The 18,124-nt window shown below is 40.9% G+C and overlaps 1 protein-coding gene across 1 annotated transcript in view; it reads right to left on the bottom strand.

The window, feature by feature from the left end:
- Vsnl1 (visinin like 1) overlaps positions 1-18,124 on the bottom strand; it is a 94,533-nt gene that overhangs the window by 37,728 nt on the left and 38,681 nt on the right. The window contains exon 2 of the mRNA XM_042680786.1: positions 9,736-9,902. Within this exon, the coding sequence (XP_042536720.1) occupies positions 9,736-9,897 (162 nt within the window). The 5' untranslated portion in view covers positions 9,898-9,902. The remainder of the gene's footprint in view (positions 1-9,735; positions 9,903-18,124) is intronic.

Below are 18,124 nucleotides of genomic sequence, written 5' to 3'. Positions count from 1 at the left end.
CTAAATAGTAAGATGTGGAAGCTATCCAAAGTGCTTTCACACCCTGAGACAGGGCAAGGCTATCGCTGGAACTCTTCTGAGGGGAGTGCTGTCTCTAATGCAAACCACATTGTAGGGAGCCATTCTATGAGACAATCTTGAAATAATGAAATGCTGTTAGAACCTCACTGGGGACCTGTTTTCCCAGACTACTGGATTGTTCTTACTTCCTGGAGATTTCTGACACCAGTTCTTGTTTTCCACATGATTCCAAGTTGATGTGCAGCCTCAGTCACATCAGCTGCAACATTTACTTCCAAATTGAAACAAATTCCCAGATTTTCACTAAAAAAAATTATATCCTCAGCAGCCCAATCTGGGTGACATTATGGGTTTTATGTAACAGCTATTTCCCTAAGGGATTAAAACATGTCTGTAGACAGCTCTGCCTAACATTTTTTTAAAATAAGCTCTACTCCCAATTATCTCTTATTAAAGAACACAATCTAAATCCCAGAAAAATAATTGACCATCCAAAAATCTTGTTTTTTGAGCCAAGGGTTTTATTTTCACAATGTATTTAGATTAGAAGTTAAGAAGAGATAATAGGCAACCTTGTTATCAATTCCTTTGATAAAATATCTAATAAGGGTGCAGGGAAGGTTGCTCATTCGTAGAGTGCTTGCCTTGCATGCATGATGCCCTGGGTTCGATTCCTGAGCACCACATATACAGAAAAAGCCAGAAGTGGCGCTGTGACTCAAGTGGTAGAGCGCTAGCCTTGAGCTGAAGAGCTGAGGGATAGTGCCCAGGCCCAGAGTTCAGGCCCCACCACCGACAAAAAAAAAAAAAAAAAAATCTAATAAGGGAGCAAGTTATGGAAATCATAGCTTGAGAAACCCCTTCCATATGCTAGGAACATGGGTTCCTAGCATCAAACTACTCCCTGCCCTGAGCAAGAAGATTTATTCTTTGTAAAGTACTTATACTTTTACCACTTTACTGATACAACAACCTATGAAATAAGCAGGGATCAGTGTTGTCAAGTTTGACAAGAACACTGTATTGACTCAGTTAATGAAACTACTAGCCCAAGGGACTCTCCCAAATTCCTAATGCTAGTGCATGGTAGAGCTAGATATATAGTCAGTCTTCGGATTAAGCCACATTCCATTTACCTGTAAGGTGTGTGTGTGTGTGTGTGTGTGTGTGTGTGTGTGTGTGAGATGGGGCTTGAACTTAGGGCCTAGGTGCTGTCCTTAAGCTTCTTTGATCAAAGCTAGCACTCTACCATTTTGAGCTACAGCTTCACTTCTGGCTTCTCTAATGGTTTATTGGAGGTAAGTGTCTCTTGGACTTTCCTGCTTGGGCTGGCTTTGGACGGTGATCCTTAGATCTCAGCATCCTGAGTAGCTGGGATTACAGAAGCTGCCAGCACCAGGAGAATATGGATTTCTTGATGGCACTAGACCACAGCTGCCTGGGAAGGCATCTGCGATGCTACATTCAGCAAAGCCAGTGTTCCATAGCCTCTGCACACAGGCACACTCAAGAAAACAAATAGAGGGAAAGGACTGTATTTTATCCCACGGGAGTGTCTCCATTTGTATTAGCTTGGAGCTCTAATAGGCCCTGAGTAAATCAGGAGCAACACTACCTACAAACTGAAAACAAGTTTAACAAAATGCAGATTAGAAACCATTATTCTTATTCTTACTCCAGTGAAGTTTATTTGACAGGCATAGTTTAGAATCTTTTTCTTTTGTGTTAATGTCAATTAAGATTCAATAATGGCTGTCACTGAACCTAGGATGTTAGATCTGTCAGTGTTAAAAGCATCTTCTGGGATTCTTAACTTTTCTCGGGCATTTAGAGTCATGTGTGAATATGCCTAGAGCTGCCATGTAATTTCATATAATTTCAGTATGTATAGCACTCACCACACCCACTCCCAGCTAAATATCTAGACACATTCTCAATGTCATTTGTGGATTTTCCCCATTAGAACCATCTGGGCAGTCAGTGACCAGTCATTTGTTAATGGAGGGTCCCACCCACATGATTTTGATGAATGCTGAAATTTGAGAATATTTGCATCGATACTAAATGTTTACAATACAAAAGCACTTGTCCAAAGTCATGCAGCAAACAAACCTCAATGCACACATTTTGTTGCACATTCCACAAAACAAAGGTTATATGCATATAATCCTCTATTGATTACATTTGCACACAACTTTCAGGGGAAATGCCTTTTATCTTTTGTAGTTAGTTCTTAGCCATAAGAATACAATTTGAAAGTAGAATTCTAAAACTGGGCAGAGACTTATGGGATATTTTCATAACACTAGCTAGGTAATGTTTATTATTTCATTAAAATATTTTATTAGCCAGGAGCCAGTGGGTTAAACCTATAATCTAGCTACTAAGCAAGCTGCGATCTGAGGATTGTGGTTTGAAGCCAGCCTGGACAGAAAAGTCTGTGATCCTCTTAACTCCAATTAACTAGGAAAAATCCAGAAATGTAGATATGGCTCAAGTGATAGAGAACCAGTTTTGAATAAAATGAATAAGCATGAGCACAAGGCCTTGAGTTCAAGCCCTAGTACTGGCACAAACAAAAAAGTGTGTGTGTGTGTGTGTGTGTGTGTGTGTGTGTGTGTGTGTGTGTGTGTAATTCACTATTCAGGAATTCTTGATTCTATGCCATTTAATTTTTTTTTTCATTTTTATCAATTGTCACTGAGTAGTTGTGTCAATGGGAATTTTCACAGGTAAACTTATTTTCTAGTGCTTTAGGTCTAGCAAATTTATTTTTTGGTGTGTGTGTTAGTACTGGGACTTGTAATCAGGCTTCATGCTCTCGCTTGGCTTTTTTACTCAAGGCTGGTTTTCTAGCACTTGAGCTATACTTCCACTTCTGGCTTTTGGTTACCTAATTGGAGATAAGAGTTTCACTGATTTTTCTGCCTATGATGGCTTTTTTCTGTGATCCTCAGATCTTCGTCTCTGAGTAGGTAGGATTACAGGCTTGAGCCACCAGCTCCCAAGTAGGCCTGGATAATTTCTTATTGGACTCCACCAATGTATTTTGTTGCAGACTAAAGATAGTTTCATGAAATACAATTAAGATGAATTGCCAGCTCTTCTAGGATCTAAGTTTTCTGAGGCCATTACATTCCAGTGCAGTGGTCAGCCTTCAAAAAACCAAAGGAAATGGGTCATGAATGAGCAGATGAATCAATGAATGAAGCTGCTCCTAGTCGGAGTTGCTGGAAGAGTATTTCCTAATGCCAAATGACAGAAGCTCTTCAGGAAATGACCACTGGGAGAGAGATGGAATGCTTTGGCAGAAACTCTGCTGTTACATGCAAATACATTTTAGAAACAATTCAAACTGTTGAGCCAGTGATGGTCAGATTGGAATCTAGTCAAATTCTTAGCCCTTCTGCTTTTCTCAGGTGCATCTGACAGTCTTTGGAGTGGAAAACTTGATGGCAATGAAACACACAGAAGCTTGGGAGACTTGGGCTAGAGCTTTTCAGAATGGCTTTGACTATCTAGTTCCCTGTGAGAACCAATCCTAATCTTTGTTTACAATATGAGAAGCAGTTGAGATTGAGCAGGGAAGTCTCCTTTTTGGAAGAGTGGTATAATGTCTGGGATTGGTGGGGATGGATATAAGCAGTCCTTGAATGGGTATTCTTCCTGTCTGGTGGCTAGGAGCTAGGGAAGGGCTTTGTGCTTGGGTGGACGTTCTGCTCAGGTTAGAGAGTGGAGATGGGAATGGGAATGACAACCTCATTCTGCGTCTTGCCATACCAGTGTCCCAGCCTGGAATGTATAATAGACATCACTGTTAGGGTCATGGTTTTCCTATAGAACTTTTATAAACCTTCCCATTTCTTCCATATGCCATTCTATTCTGCCACTGGACTTGGCCTGTGGAATAAAATTTATGTCCATCTTGGCTCTCTGCAAGCAAATGAGTACGCCATCAATCATGAGGCAAACACAACCGAGGATGGGTTGTAAATCACTCTCCCTTCTTTCTTTCAGGTTTCTACCATGTGAGATGAGAAGACAGCCTTATTATTTCCAACTGTAGATAAAGAAATTGTGATTCGAAGAGGCAGAGATTTGGCAAACATAGCATAGCTAGGATTGAGTCTCTTGACAGCTGTCAAGTTCCTGGTCCCATGATTTATTTCATTTTAGTTTAGTTTAGCTTTGGGTAGCTATACTGGAATTACCTTTTCAACTCAACCTGAGCCAGCCCAAATTCCTGATGAAAACATTCTCAAAAAGAAAGTCAAACTGCAAACACATACCAATGGGTATGTAGGGTCCACTATAGGACTCTGCTGGGATTCATACTTTGGGTTGTTATTTTGCTTTCATAACAACTAAGTAAACTAGAAATAGCACTAGATATGCATGGAAGAAGATCCCAGAGAGTGGTATATCCTCCCTTACATGGTTGCTTGCTCTTCCCCAGAGTTGGTTTTTCTTTTATTTATAAAACTGTCTGCTTTTCTGTGAAAGCAGTTAAAATCGCAAATTCTCCCTCTTGATTTTTGATCTCAATTTGGCCATCAAAATGATTGCTGGAAACAGGAAATTCTCCTGGAGAGAAAAATCATCTCCTTAGTTCTGGTGTTTTTCCCCAGCCCATCGGCAGTAGTGCTAATGGTGGGGATGACAGCCTCTGCTGCAACCTCTGTGGCCAACAAAGTCCCCTTTGTGTCTGTATGTGTCTGTGTAAAAGTGTACACACATGCTTGCTGGGGGAGGGCGAAGCCAGACTCTCCTGATAGGGGTCTTTTAATCAGTTACAGAAATCTCTGAGTTCACATCTATCAACAGCAAAGAAATCTGGAGTGCTCTAGTTTGTAGGGATACCATCACAAAGTACCACAAACTATATATATCTGAAAACTGTATCAGGAAACTCGAGAAGATGGGTGGGAATGGGATAGATAAGGGGAAGGGAAAACAATAAAAGGTGACATTGATCAAGATGCCTCGGACACATAAACTGATTGTTGAACTGAAACACCTTGGTGCAAGTATTTGAAGAAAACAATAAAAAATAAACAGACTAATTGACTAAAACAACAGAAATGCACTGTCTTCTGGCTGTGGAAGCTGGAAATTCTATCAAGGTGGAGACAGCTTGAGGTTTCCCTCTGTGGAAGGTAGATGTTTTGGGGCTGATTCAGTCTGTATCTTCATTACAGTCTTCCCTGTGCTTGTCTCAGGAATTTCCTTTTCTTATGAGAACATTAATCATATTGGCTTAGGGTCCACTTCATTTAATCTCACTTTAACATAACTACCTATTTAAATCCTCTAGCTACAAATGTAATCATTTTCTGACATCCTGAGAGATAACGGCTTCACTGTACGAACTTATGGGAGACACAATTCAGCTGATAACAGGTATCAAGCTTGAAAAAGTTAAAAATTGTCACTATAAAAATATTTTATCTTGTAAGGCTAAGAGCAAAGCATGCTCCTCCTGTCACTGCATTAATTATCATCTTGTGTTAATATTCCATGTTGAAATTAACCTCTCTCCTTATCACTATTGGCCCTAATACCAAGTATGCAAGGTTCTTCCTTGAGATGTATGTGTCTTCCTGATTAGTGCCTGAGCTCCTGGAGGGCAGGTGGGATTGCTTTTTCAGTTGTCTTAGGATGTCTTAGCATGAACCTGCTTTGGAAGGGGACACACAGCCAGCAGCAAATGCTTACTCACTAAGCCTTGCTCTACAGCAGGACCTGTGCTCACCCCTGGGCTTATGGTGATTGACAGGATGTGACCTGTGGCCTATATGACTTCAGAATGAGACATGTATAAAACTGGGAAGGCCTATGTTAAGCAGACCAAACCAAACTCACTCTAGCAGCTGCATGCTAGGATAAGAATTCAATTGAGAGGCTGGATCAGTGGTAGTCAGCATCCTTGGTGTGTGTGTGTGTGTGTGTGTGTGTGTATGTGTGTGTGTGTTCTAGGACTTGAACTCAGGAACATGGTGCTGTCTCTTTTTTGTTCGAGGCCAGTACTCTATCATTTGAGCTACAGCTCCACCTCTGGTTTTTGGTAATGAGTTGAAGATAAGAAACTCATGGACTTTTCTGCCCAGCCTGACTTCAAACTGTGATCCTTAGGTCTCAGATTGCTAAATAGCTAGGATTACAGGTATGAGCCAGTGGTTTGTCTTTGTCTTTAATGTCTATCTTACTTTCACTCTCTGCAATGCTGAACAATTTGCCTCACTTTTCTGAACCTTTTATAATGATATTGAATGAAGACCTAATGAAGAAGTATGTTCCTGTACATTTGGGGCACAGGAGATTTGGAAAGTATGGATTTGTGTCTCTTGGCTATGCAGTTGGGCATCCACCATTCTCTTGGTCCTACCTAAATTCTCACCAGAGCTGGCACAAGGGCAGCTGAGACAACTCTGCTAGAACAGGAAATGTTTGAGTCAGCAATACTGACCATACTAAGTTAGCAGCACAGACAGGAGAACAGAGGCCTCTCCACTCTGCTCAATAAGTAGTTTCCTGGGTGGCTCATTTCCACACACTGCAAAGAAGGATGTACTTGCAAAGACCCATTCTCCAGGATAATGACTGTGTCTTGCTGAACACTATTATTTTTTTATTCTGAAGCATTAAAGGAAGCTGTTTGTCTTGAATCCCTCTCCCAGGTCTCTTACATAACCCAAAGCTTCCTTTTGTCCCTCCCTGCTTCCCATCAGAACTGCTCTTCTTCCTTCCTCCCTTCCTTTTCCTTCCCTCCCTTCCTTCCTTCCCTTCCTTCCTTCCTTCCTTCTTTCCTTACTTTCTTCCTCCTTCCCTCCCTCCCTCCCTCCCTCTCTCACTCCCTCTCCCTCTCTCTCTCTCTCTCTTTCTTTCCTTTCTTTCTTTCTCTCTCTCTTTCTCTCTTTCTTTCCTTCTTTCTCTGTGCATATGTTATATTTCTTCTACAGTTCTGCCTTGATTTCTGTCCTTGGACAATACTGGCAGGAAAGAAAGAAATGCTTCTTTCTGCCTACTTGTCAGAAGAGCAGAGGTCATTTGAATCTTACTGTTAAGAGGCTGTCAGGAATATCCTTAGAGTTCAGAAAGTTGATTCCCTTTCTGGAACAACAATAACAAAAATCCCAGTGGGGTGAGGGTAAGAGATAGCAGGTGATTTGGGTTCTAATACATCAGTTGTATTATCCAATACTGAGGTATTTTTTGTGACCCTAGCTTGAGGCTGGGATTTTTGCTGTGCAGAATATTCTCAGTATGTAAGGGAAACGTTTCTTCAACAATTTCAAAGGCAAACTCCTCTAAGTTCCAAAAGCCATGAGACATGTGGCACCATGAGCTTCGTTAGTTACAGGGTTGACTTACAGACACAGGGTTATAACCTTTCCTGACAGGGAGGGAGGTGACGGTGACACATCTCATCTGCCTGTGCTTTCCGTGGGGCTAAGAGTAGGATGGTTCTGGAGCAGGGGTGAACTCCAGGTGAGAAAACAGTGGAAGATACAACAGAGACTGTGAAGACTGGTATAGCATTCTAAGAAATTCATGTTTTGATTTATAAGATTATCTCTTTGTTGCTTTGTATGTCCCTCCCCCACAGTATAACCCGTGCTTTCACTGTATTTGATGTCGGTATAATTTGTGGAGGAAAAGGGGAAAACAAATAGTTTAAATAGGGATACAGGTGGACCCATTGCAACAATGAGATGTACAAGTTGTTATGTTGAAAATGAACTTTACAACTTTGGTGGGGGGGGAGGCAGGGAGGATTGGGTGGGGGGTAGGGGTAGGATTGGAAGGGATGGGAAGGGAAAACAAAGGAGGAGGCTGCAATACTTGATAAGAAATGTACTCATCTTGCCCATGTAACTGTAACCCGTCTGTACAGTATTTTCACAATAAAAAAAAGAAATTCATGTTTTGCTTTTTTGCAAAAGTAGTTCTTATCAATGAAATAATCATGGTTGGCTGAGCATTAGTGGCTCATGCCTGTAATCCTAGCTACTCAGGAGGCTGAGATCTGAGGATCAATGTTCAAAGCTAGCCCAGGCAGAAAAGTCAATGAGACTTTTAGCTCCAATTAACAGTAAAGAACTAGAAATGGAGGTGTAACTCAAATTGGTAGAGTGCCAACCTTAAGTGAAAAAAGCCTGGCGGGAGTGTGAGGCCTTGGGTTCAAGAGCTAGGACAGGCATAACAAATAAAATAGAATACTGGCAGCATACCTCAGCATTTCTATATAAAGGATCTGTACAGGCTAACATTCAAAACTCAGGTCTTCTTAAAATGGCACAATGGTCTTATTACACAGACATATGCTACTATATGTGATCTTAAGGATATAATTTTATATACACTTGTGTGGTGCACAGCAGCTAGTTAGTCATAACACTGGGTGCCTGATATTCATCAGTAATTCAGGCAGTAGTTGACCATTTATTTGTTTAGTTGGTTAAATAGCTTTTTATGCAATAAGTGGTTCAAATCCACCATCTCAAACAATAACTGAATTTAACTACATAGCTGGACTCCTATCCCTTTCCTTGCTTTTTCCCTTCCAAAAGCAATCATCAACCTAATCCTGTATTCATGACTCCTTTGCTTTCATTTTTTCTGACAGCTCATTGCATTCATTTATCATCCTGTAATATATATTATTATTTTATTTCTATTTAATTTAGAATCATGTTTTAGTATTGCTAGCGCCAACCATTTTGATTACTATAGAACATTTTATTGTGTAAATGCAGTACAGTTTGTTTTTCACTTTGCCTTTGATAGGCATTTGGGTTGCCTCCCAGTTTTATTACACACAGGGCAGCTATGAGCATGCCCTCTCTTCCACATGCCTCTGCTTGTACAAGTACAAGAGTGGAATTGTTGGATCACAGGGTATAGGGAATACTTAGTTTCAGAAATAATGACAATGTTAAAAAGCCTACATGAACAGACCCCCCACATATGCACCTAGATGATTCTCATTATTCCAACTGACATTTGCCACCATGAAATAATATAAACAATGTTTTTCATTCAGTGTTCAATCAGAAAAAGTTTAAAAATCACATTGTGTTCCCAAATATAATATTATATATAATATATAATATATATATGATGTAAAATGGGATGTCACGCTGAAACTAGAACTAACAGAGCTTGGAAGCTCAGAGGTGCCAAAGCAATGCCTCTGTAGTACAACTATGCATTGATAGGACAGTTCTATGGAAAGGCCAGAAAACAAGTAGATTAGCTTCTATATAGGAAAACATGTTAAGAGTTCATGATGGAAACACTGAGGACCCGATGTATTCTGCACTCCTTCTAAATGGGCTATTGTGGTAGCCTGGGTTCTTATCTGCAGGTAGTAGCACCTTTCCTGGAGAAAAATCATCCTGTATACTTCCTCTTTAGCTCAGACAGATATGAATTGTGATGTGTGTATATGTAAGTGTATTTACACTTTTACACATTTACATACATATGTATATAAGGGCATATATTGTTAAAGTATATATACACAAATGTATATGTTTAACAAGCCAATCACTTTTTATTAGCAGCTTTTCATATATATATATATGTCTTATAAGTCATATATTCACATATATATGTATCTATATATATAAATATATACACATATGTCCATGTTCAGCTACATTTTGTGAAGATAGTATGTTCTGGCCAAGGCAATGGCTGAAAGCCTCTTACCTTCACATAGAGCTGCTGGAACTCTTCCAGGTTCAGCCTCCCGCTGGGACAGTCCTTGAGGAACCCCTTGTACCACTGCTTGAGTTCATGCTCATTGAACTCTGTGCTCTTCACCAGATCCTCCATGACTTCAGGGGCCAGTTTGCTATTCTGTTTCCCCATTGTGCCTGGAGAAAAGCAAATCAATGCAATTAGTTCTCTGACTGTGATCACTTCAAACTGGATTAGGAGCCAAATTGGAGTTCTGAGCAATCCCTTGGTCAGAATGTGTTCCAATGAATCTGTTCACTGTCTGCCTGCGTCTGCCTCCTCCTTCTTGTTATTTTAGAACAGACAGAAGCAAAAAAGACCCTTCAGACAGCCCAAAGGGCTGTAAAACTCACTGTCTTCCTCTTTGTGTTGTCTGCCACAAGACATCAAATAACAAGTGAAATTCAGGCAGCCATTTTTTTCTTCAGGCTGTTATTATCATGTAAGTGAAAGTTGTCTCTCTCTTCTCTTTCTCAGACTTTCCTGCTGAGGGTGGCTTTGAACTGTGATCCTCAGATCTCAGCCTCCTGAGTAGCTCAGGTAATAGGTGTAAGCCACCGGCAGCCAGTAGTGGAAGCTCTCTTTTTGCTACTCTTTCTGTGAATACAATTTATTAACACTTACTGTGCAGTATCTCAGTCTATATTTAGTTTGTAGGGATATATAAGATACTCTTAGGTCTGCTGGGGAAAAAAAATGGGCCCTTCCCCTCTTTTGCCCCTCCATGCACACGTGGCCCTCTCTACAAGTCTCTACTCATCACCTGTAACCCAGGTAACTGGCACACCTGGGGGCAGTGGGAGGTTCTCCAGGCCTTGAGGTCCTCCCCTACCTTCTCCCCTTCCCCTTTCCTTCTATAACTTTTCTCCCTGTCATAGTCCGCCCTCTGCACATCTCCTTCTGGTGCAGGCTGGCCAGTTGGCTCTGCTAATAAACTCTTTTCTGTCTGAAGAACCATGCGGAGGTCTCCTTTCTCCAAACCTTACAGATACAAATGGGACTACTGGCAAGAACTACAAGATTTTCTAACCCAGTGATGAAAAGTAGTTTAGAAAATCTGATTGGCAAGCATGGGCTGTCTTGGTTGGTCTAGTTCTGAAGCTGTAACTTCCTTTTACAAATGAAAATATCTCATTTTTGTCAATTGCATTTAGTCCTTACTTCTTTCATCTTAGAAACTGCTTATTTTCAGAGCTGAAAGTTCTATGGCTTTTTTCTAGGGGCTGGTTGGTGAATATTCACTGATGTAATTCCAGGCTGTTATTACTGATAGAAAGTCAAATTAAATAATGCTACCTGTATTCTAGTTTATGTGGCCAACCTCATAGTAGAGTACAGGGGGACAAGGAAGGTTTGGAATCACTTTTGATGATTGATTGATTGATTGATTTGGTGCTGGTACTGGGGTTTGAGCTCAGAGCCTGGGTGCTCTCTCTTAAGTATCTCTCTTTTTGCTCAAGGCTGGCATTTTACCACTTGAGCTATAGTTCCACTTCTGGCTTCTTGATAGTTAGTTGGAGATAAGTCTCATATATTCTTCTGCCTGGACTAGCTTCAAACTATGAACCTAAAACCTCAGTCTCTTGAATAGCTAGGATTACAGATATGAGCCAAAGGCTCCCAGTTTCTGATGGTGACTAATCTGACCATTTACTATTTGTGCTGCTTTTAACAATATTAATCATTGTCTTAAATTTCTTCATTCGTAAAGTAGATAGAATGAAACTTAAGTTTACTATGATGAGTAACTAAGAAATAAATAGAGAAACAAAGATCCAAAAGAATATTTCAGAATCAGAATAGTTGGATTAGTGCTGGAGAATCTTGATAATAGTTTCTGAAGAAAATTCTCTTCAATGTTATTGCTTTATAATAATAAAATTTAAGTGCAATAAGTTAAACATTGGTTTAAAAAGTGGAGATAGTCTTAAAAATTCTGAGGGACCATCAAAACTAAAAAAAAGTAGCAGAAGATCTTTAAATGAAATTGGAAGTATTTACTTGAATGGACCTGAAATGTACATGAAATGAATTTCCTCGCAAGTTCTAGGCAGGTCTACACTTGCAAGGGCTCATAGGGAAAACGTCATCACATATTTTAATGCTATTTGACAAACCTCTAAAACAGATTCTACACCCACTATTAGTAGCGTGACCTAACATTGAGCAATTCTTTCACTGTAGATGGTACCAAACCATGCTCATAACAACCAACGAAATTGTCCACCTAGGCTGCTGCTCTACAGATGAGACTGTAGAGATGGCCAACTATTCTCTTTCAAGATCCTCTGTTTGATAAAAGTACCCAGAGCTCAACAGCTATGCCCTCTGTCTTGAAGCTTCTCTATTTATTTTGGTTCTTCATTTCAAGTTCCAAGTCTTTTATTAGCAACTGTCTCTTAATTATGTTACTGTGGGATTCCACAGCTGGATATGGAAATCAAGTAGGTATTCAGGTGTCAGGTTTAATTAATCTGGGTAAGAAAACTATAATTCACAGTTATCCTGAGAATCAAAAGGTGAATTGCAAAACCTTTCTGTACATAACTCTGTTCTTTCAGTAGTGATACATAACTCTTCAGTTTTGTTTTTTGTTTTTTATTTTTTTGGTCCTGGGGCTTGAACTCTGTCTGTCCCTGAGCTCCTCAGCTCAAGACAAGTGCTCTACCACTTGAGCTACAGCGCCACTTCTGATTTTCTGGTAGTTAATTGGAAATAAGAGTCTCATGGACTTTCCTTCCTGGGCTGGCTTTGAACTGTGATCCTCAGATCTCAGCCTCCTGAGTAGCTAGGATTACAGGTGTGAAACCACTGGTGAATCTTCACTTCTTGTGTGTGTATGTGCTGCTCCTGGGACTTGAACTCAGGTCCTGGGTGCTGTCTCTGAGCTTTTCTGCTCAGAGTTAATGCTCTACTACTTAAGTCACAATTCCACTTCCAGCCTTTTGGTGGTTAACTAGAGATAAGACTATCAGTCTTTTCTTGTCCAGGCTGGCTTTGAACCATGATACTTGAATCTAAACCTCCTGAATAGTTAAGATAATAGGCATGAGCCACTGATACCCTGCTATAAACCTTCATTATTGAACTAGAATCCCTCTAATAATAATAACATCTACTGTGAAGAAGACCTTAAATGGAACACATAATAAACCTTAACTATAGCTTTGTGTGATCAACTAAGCAACCAAGACTTGAGAAGCTTCATGACATTTAGAATGCAATTCTTACAAGATCACACAACTAAAGCATGCAGAGCTGAAATTTAAACGTACATCTTCAAGACTCTGACATACCATCATAGACAGGAAGATGAGAGACATTTCAGGGGCAGGAACAGAAAGAACAGAAGCAGGAAGGTCAGCTAAATCTGAACTACTTCCAAGAAGGGATGAAAGAGAGATCAGTGAGTTTGCCCAACTCCGCCTTGTTTGGAAAAGACAGAATCACCAAAACCGCAAGCTAAGAAATGACTTTGAATTAATACTGGGAAAATGAATTGAAGGGTATTAAATACCGCCTCCCCCAAGTGCCTTTAGAAACTCAACAATGTATCAGCTCAAGGAAGCTTAGATTCTTCATGGATCTCTGTTTCTCTCTGTATTCCCCTCCCCTCCCCCCCCCCCCCCCCCACACACACACAAATGAAGCATTGTGATGGCCATGAATCACAATTCTGGAGAATCCAATACATAACTTCATGCTTTCGGTTTGGGGTCCTGCCTGGTTAGTACCTTCACTCAGGTGTGTCTGACAATGGATGGATTGTGCCAAAAGTCCAGTTCTGGCCTGGTTTACAGTGATGTTGCCTATGCCCTCATCAAGCCTCATCATGTCTTGCCTGGGTTAATAAAGAGCTTTCTCCAGGAGCTTCTCAGTTCCAGACTATCTTCCATAGGGCTGCCTGAGTAAATTTCTGAAATATGGACTTTGTCATCTGATCTGCTCCCTGAAGACCTCAACATTTCCCCTCTGCCTCCAAGATTCATCTCCATCTCCTTCCCACCACGCAAATCCTGCCTACTTGTATCCTGATTTTCTACCAGTCTGTCCCTTCTGTTTCCTATGCCAACCATAATGAACTATTTACAATTTGCAGAACTTGAACATTCGACATGGCTCTGCGTATGCTGTTCTCATTTCCTGGAATGACATCCTCTCCTGCCTGTTCAGACATCTTCCCTTTCTTCAAGTGATCTCAGCTCACACCCTGCCTCCTCCATGAAGCCTCATGGCACACTTACGTGGCGTTTCTCTCGTGTCTTCCTTCCCTTGTAAAAAGCTTGCATAATCATGATTTATTTCTCTACTGGATTGTTAGTTTCTTTTACTTATCTCTGCATCCCTGGTAATTTGTGTAGGTGCTTAGCAAATACCTTTTGAAGGAATGAATAAATGAGGGGCACTGAGCTGTTTGACATATTTCTTCCAGGGAAGATCAGTCTCATCAGCTATATCCTAGGAGAGTTAGAGCCATTCCAAGTATAATATAAACTGAAGTTCATAGGCAGGAATATTTAACTGCAAGGAAAACAGCTTGCCCTTTGGAAAGCAGATCACTTGCCTCTTGTCACTATTTAATTTTGAACACTTTGAAGGCAGGAACTATGTCTATTACCTCAGTATCCTTACTAACTGGCACAAAGATGGTCCTTAGTAATATTTAACAAATAAATGAAAGTGTGGGTGGATGGATATCTCAACTTATGCTCCTTTTGTTCTGGGCCAAGTAGTAGTTCTAATTACAGGGATGAAAAAACAATGACAGTAGATCTTAAAATATTCTCAGTAGAGGCATGATAATGTGAGAGGAGAAGAATGCCAGCTCTGCCTTGATCTTATTCTGTGATCCTGAGCAAGATCCTTTGCTTCCTTTTATTCACTTTCCCCATTTAAAAAATGAGCAAATTGGACCAAGGCAGTCCTGAAGGTCTACTCTACTCTGCTCTGATTTGCTACACAGGTGTTATAAATAAGAATCACAGACTTCACCTTGACATGTCCTGGCACAAGTCAGCTCTAGATTTTTTTTTTAACCTAAGAACCAGTCAGGACACAAGTGTTTTGTTAAGAGGGGAGGGAACGGGAGGGAAGGTGAATGAGTTACTTTTAAGCTCACATTCCAGAAAATGATGTTAAATCCAGCCCCACCCTAAACCAAAAGAGAATCTCGTTGCTTGAATTGCATTAGTGCTAGGCATAAAAAGAAATGGGCTGAAGGGCTGTGGTGGGCAAGAGGATTTGATGAGGAACCAAGCCCTTGGGGAAGAAAGCCCAGCAGTACTTGATGGCAAATGATATCCAGAATAGATGGGTTTTTGTAAACTGCCTTAGTATATAGGGAGATTTGAGCATCATCATTTTCCCATATAACATTGCTCTCAGAAAGTAATACTCATTACTTCCTTTTTACTGAAGAACACTCTGAAGGTCAAAGAGATGAATTATTCTTCCTTGGCTCAACCAGCTAGGAAAGGTTTCATAATGAATGAATGGAGTTCTCTTGAATCTCTTTATTTTCTAATACTGGCCATCATTTTCTCTTGCTTGGAAGTTTCCTGCCTTGATGTTTGCTTATTTCTCTTTTACTTCCTACCCTATAACAGGTTCCAGGATGAAAGAGGCAGAGCAGGCAATCAGGTCCATTCTTGGAAGAGGGCCAGGTGAGCTTCCTGGAGGAAGAAAAGACCCTTCAAGGAGCAGAGAAGTATCCACGTGAGTCTTGACCCTTTAAGTATTGAAGAGGATTCCAGACAAAATAAAAGTGTGTGTGTGTGTGTGTGTGTGTGTGTGTTGCTGTGAGTGTATCTCTAACCCACTCCATGCGCTCCCTAGGACATACCAGGGCCTGTGGAGTGTGATGGTACACTGTTGAGTGTGATGGCACAGCCAGCTCCACCCAGGTAGTCTGGCAATCAGCCTGGCTGATTTGTCAAAAAACTGGGTGGCTGAGATGGAGCAGTCCAGACACATGTAGAGACATACAGCAGCACAAGCGCATGAGTGGCAAAACAGGCTTGGAAACAGGCCCAGAACAGCAAAAAGAAAGGGCGTTGGAACTCAGGCTGTAGGCCTCTGGAATGCATGCAATGCAGCAGAGCAGGCAATTGTGCTGGGAGCGAGGCTGGTTCCAGTGTCCGCTTACCCAGATCAACCTTGAATCAATCAGATCTCTCCAGGCCTAGGTCTCTGGCCTGCACACTGAAATAATGGGAAGAGAATGGCCTTGCTCTTGCTCTAACTCCTGCCTGACATGGAGGAATTGTCTCTGTCATCTGTCTGAATATTCTCACAAAGCTTTGTGCAGCCCTTCCTTCTGTTCTAGTGGCTTTCACTGCTCTGCTCTTTCTCTTGTACTTAGTATCATAGTTCAGTGTCTCTAATGACAAGTGTCACAATTAACTTAACAGACAGAAAACTCCCAAGGAAACTCGGTCTGAAAGACATTCCTATTCATTTTCTGTGGGAAAGGCTCCATGCTGGGAAAGGTGGTATGGGAAATTCTAGTTTCTGTCTTGAAGGCCCAGGTCTAGGTGATGTTTACACCTCTTTAACAAAACAAGTATGATGGCATGAGCTATCACAACAAAGAGCTAGGACAGCAGGGTGCATGCACCAAGACCAATTCCCACCAATCCAGTGGAACTTGTCCCCAGGTGAAAACTTTTAAGCAGGATTTCCCAAATCTGCTTGAATACAATAATGATCCTTGGCTTCCTTTGTGGGATCAAGCCTTAGAGGGAAGTCTACACATGTAACTTGCAGCCCAATGTGTGCTACACTGCTGTAGGTATGGAGGAAAGTAACAGAAGATTGTCTTAAGCAGAGAACACCCAAAGCTGTGCAGCTGCTACTCACATTTTTATTCTTCCCACCTGGCATCCCTGATATGGTTTCAAGATCCTCGTTCTAGAAGCCAGCATTACGAACTCATAAACTACACACTTAGTGAAGACGGAAGGTTGAGAGATCATCCTCTGGGTTCTTCAGGTTCAAACCCTGTGGTTTTAGGGGATGGGGTTGAGAACAAAGACGGATTCTTCTAGATCCATAGGACAGCTAATGGCGGGGCTATGACAGAAAGCCTAGGCTTCTCTAACCTTCTAGCACACTATGTGGGTCAAACATCGGAGGCCTATAAGCTACCAGTCATTTTTTTTTTAATTTAATTTTATTTTATTTGAGAACATACTGTACAGAGGGGTTACAGTTACATGGGCAGGATAATGCATACATTTCTTACCAAGCATTGCAGCCTCCTCCTTTGTTTACCCTTCACCTCCCTTCCCACCCTCCCCCTCCCCCCCCAATCAAACCCCCCCCTCCCCCCCACTCCGACATTGTAGAGCTGGTTTTGACATGACATTTTGTACTTCTCATTGTTGCAACAGGTCCACCTGAATCCTTAAACGACTTGTTTGTCCCCGTCTCCTCCACATGTTATACTGACATCAAATATAGTGAAAGCGGGGGTTACACTGTGGGGGAGGGACATACAAAGCAACAAAGAAATAATCTTATAAATGCGTTAGAAACACATGCATGAAAGAAACAAAAACATTAAAATACATATTTGAGGGTTCGTTTTCCTAACATCACATTATCTGACTTTTTCCGCTTGACTCATATCTATACTAGATATTGCAAATAAGGGAAACCATGGGACCTATGTTTCTTTGGGCCTGGCTTACTTCACTTAATATAATTTTTTCCAAGCCTTTCCATTTCCTAACAAATGGGGAAATGTCATTCTTTCTGATGGAGCCATAGAATTCCATTGTGTATATATACCACATTTTCTTGATCCATTCATCTACTGAGGGGCATCTGGGTTGGTTCCATATCTTAGCTATGGTAAATAATGCTGCAATAAACATAGTTGTGCTGGTAGCTTTAGTGTGGTCTTTTTTGTAAACATTAGGGTAAATGCCCAAAAGTGGGATTGCTGGGTCATAGGGGAGCTCTATGTGAAGTCTTTTGAGGAACCTCCATACTGCTTTCCAAAGTGGTTGAACAAGTTTACATTCCCACCAACAATGAAATAAGGTTCCTTTCTGTCCACATCCCCTCCAGCATCTGTTGTTGTTAGAGTTCTTGATTTTTGCTGTTCTAACTGGAGTGAGGTGATATCTCAATGTTGTTTTGATTTGCATTTCTTTTATGGCTAGGGATGTTGAACATTTCTTCATGTGTCTATTGGCCATCCTTCTTTCTTCTTCAGAGAAGCTTCTCTTTAAGTCTTTCGCCCACTTACTTATTGGGCAGTTGTTTCTTTGAGGATTTGTTGTTGGGTGGTTTAATTTTTTGAGTTCCAAGTATATTTTAGATATGAGACCCTTGTCCGTTGTATGGCTAGTAA

This window comes from Dipodomys spectabilis, unplaced genomic scaffold (assembly GCF_019054845.1).
Source record: "Dipodomys spectabilis isolate Male_0828 unplaced genomic scaffold, ASM1905484v1 ptg000066l, whole genome shotgun sequence".
In the NCBI taxonomy this organism is placed as follows: Eukaryota; Metazoa; Chordata; class Mammalia; order Rodentia; family Heteromyidae; genus Dipodomys; species Dipodomys spectabilis.
This window is presented reverse-complemented; position numbering and strand designations above follow the sequence as displayed.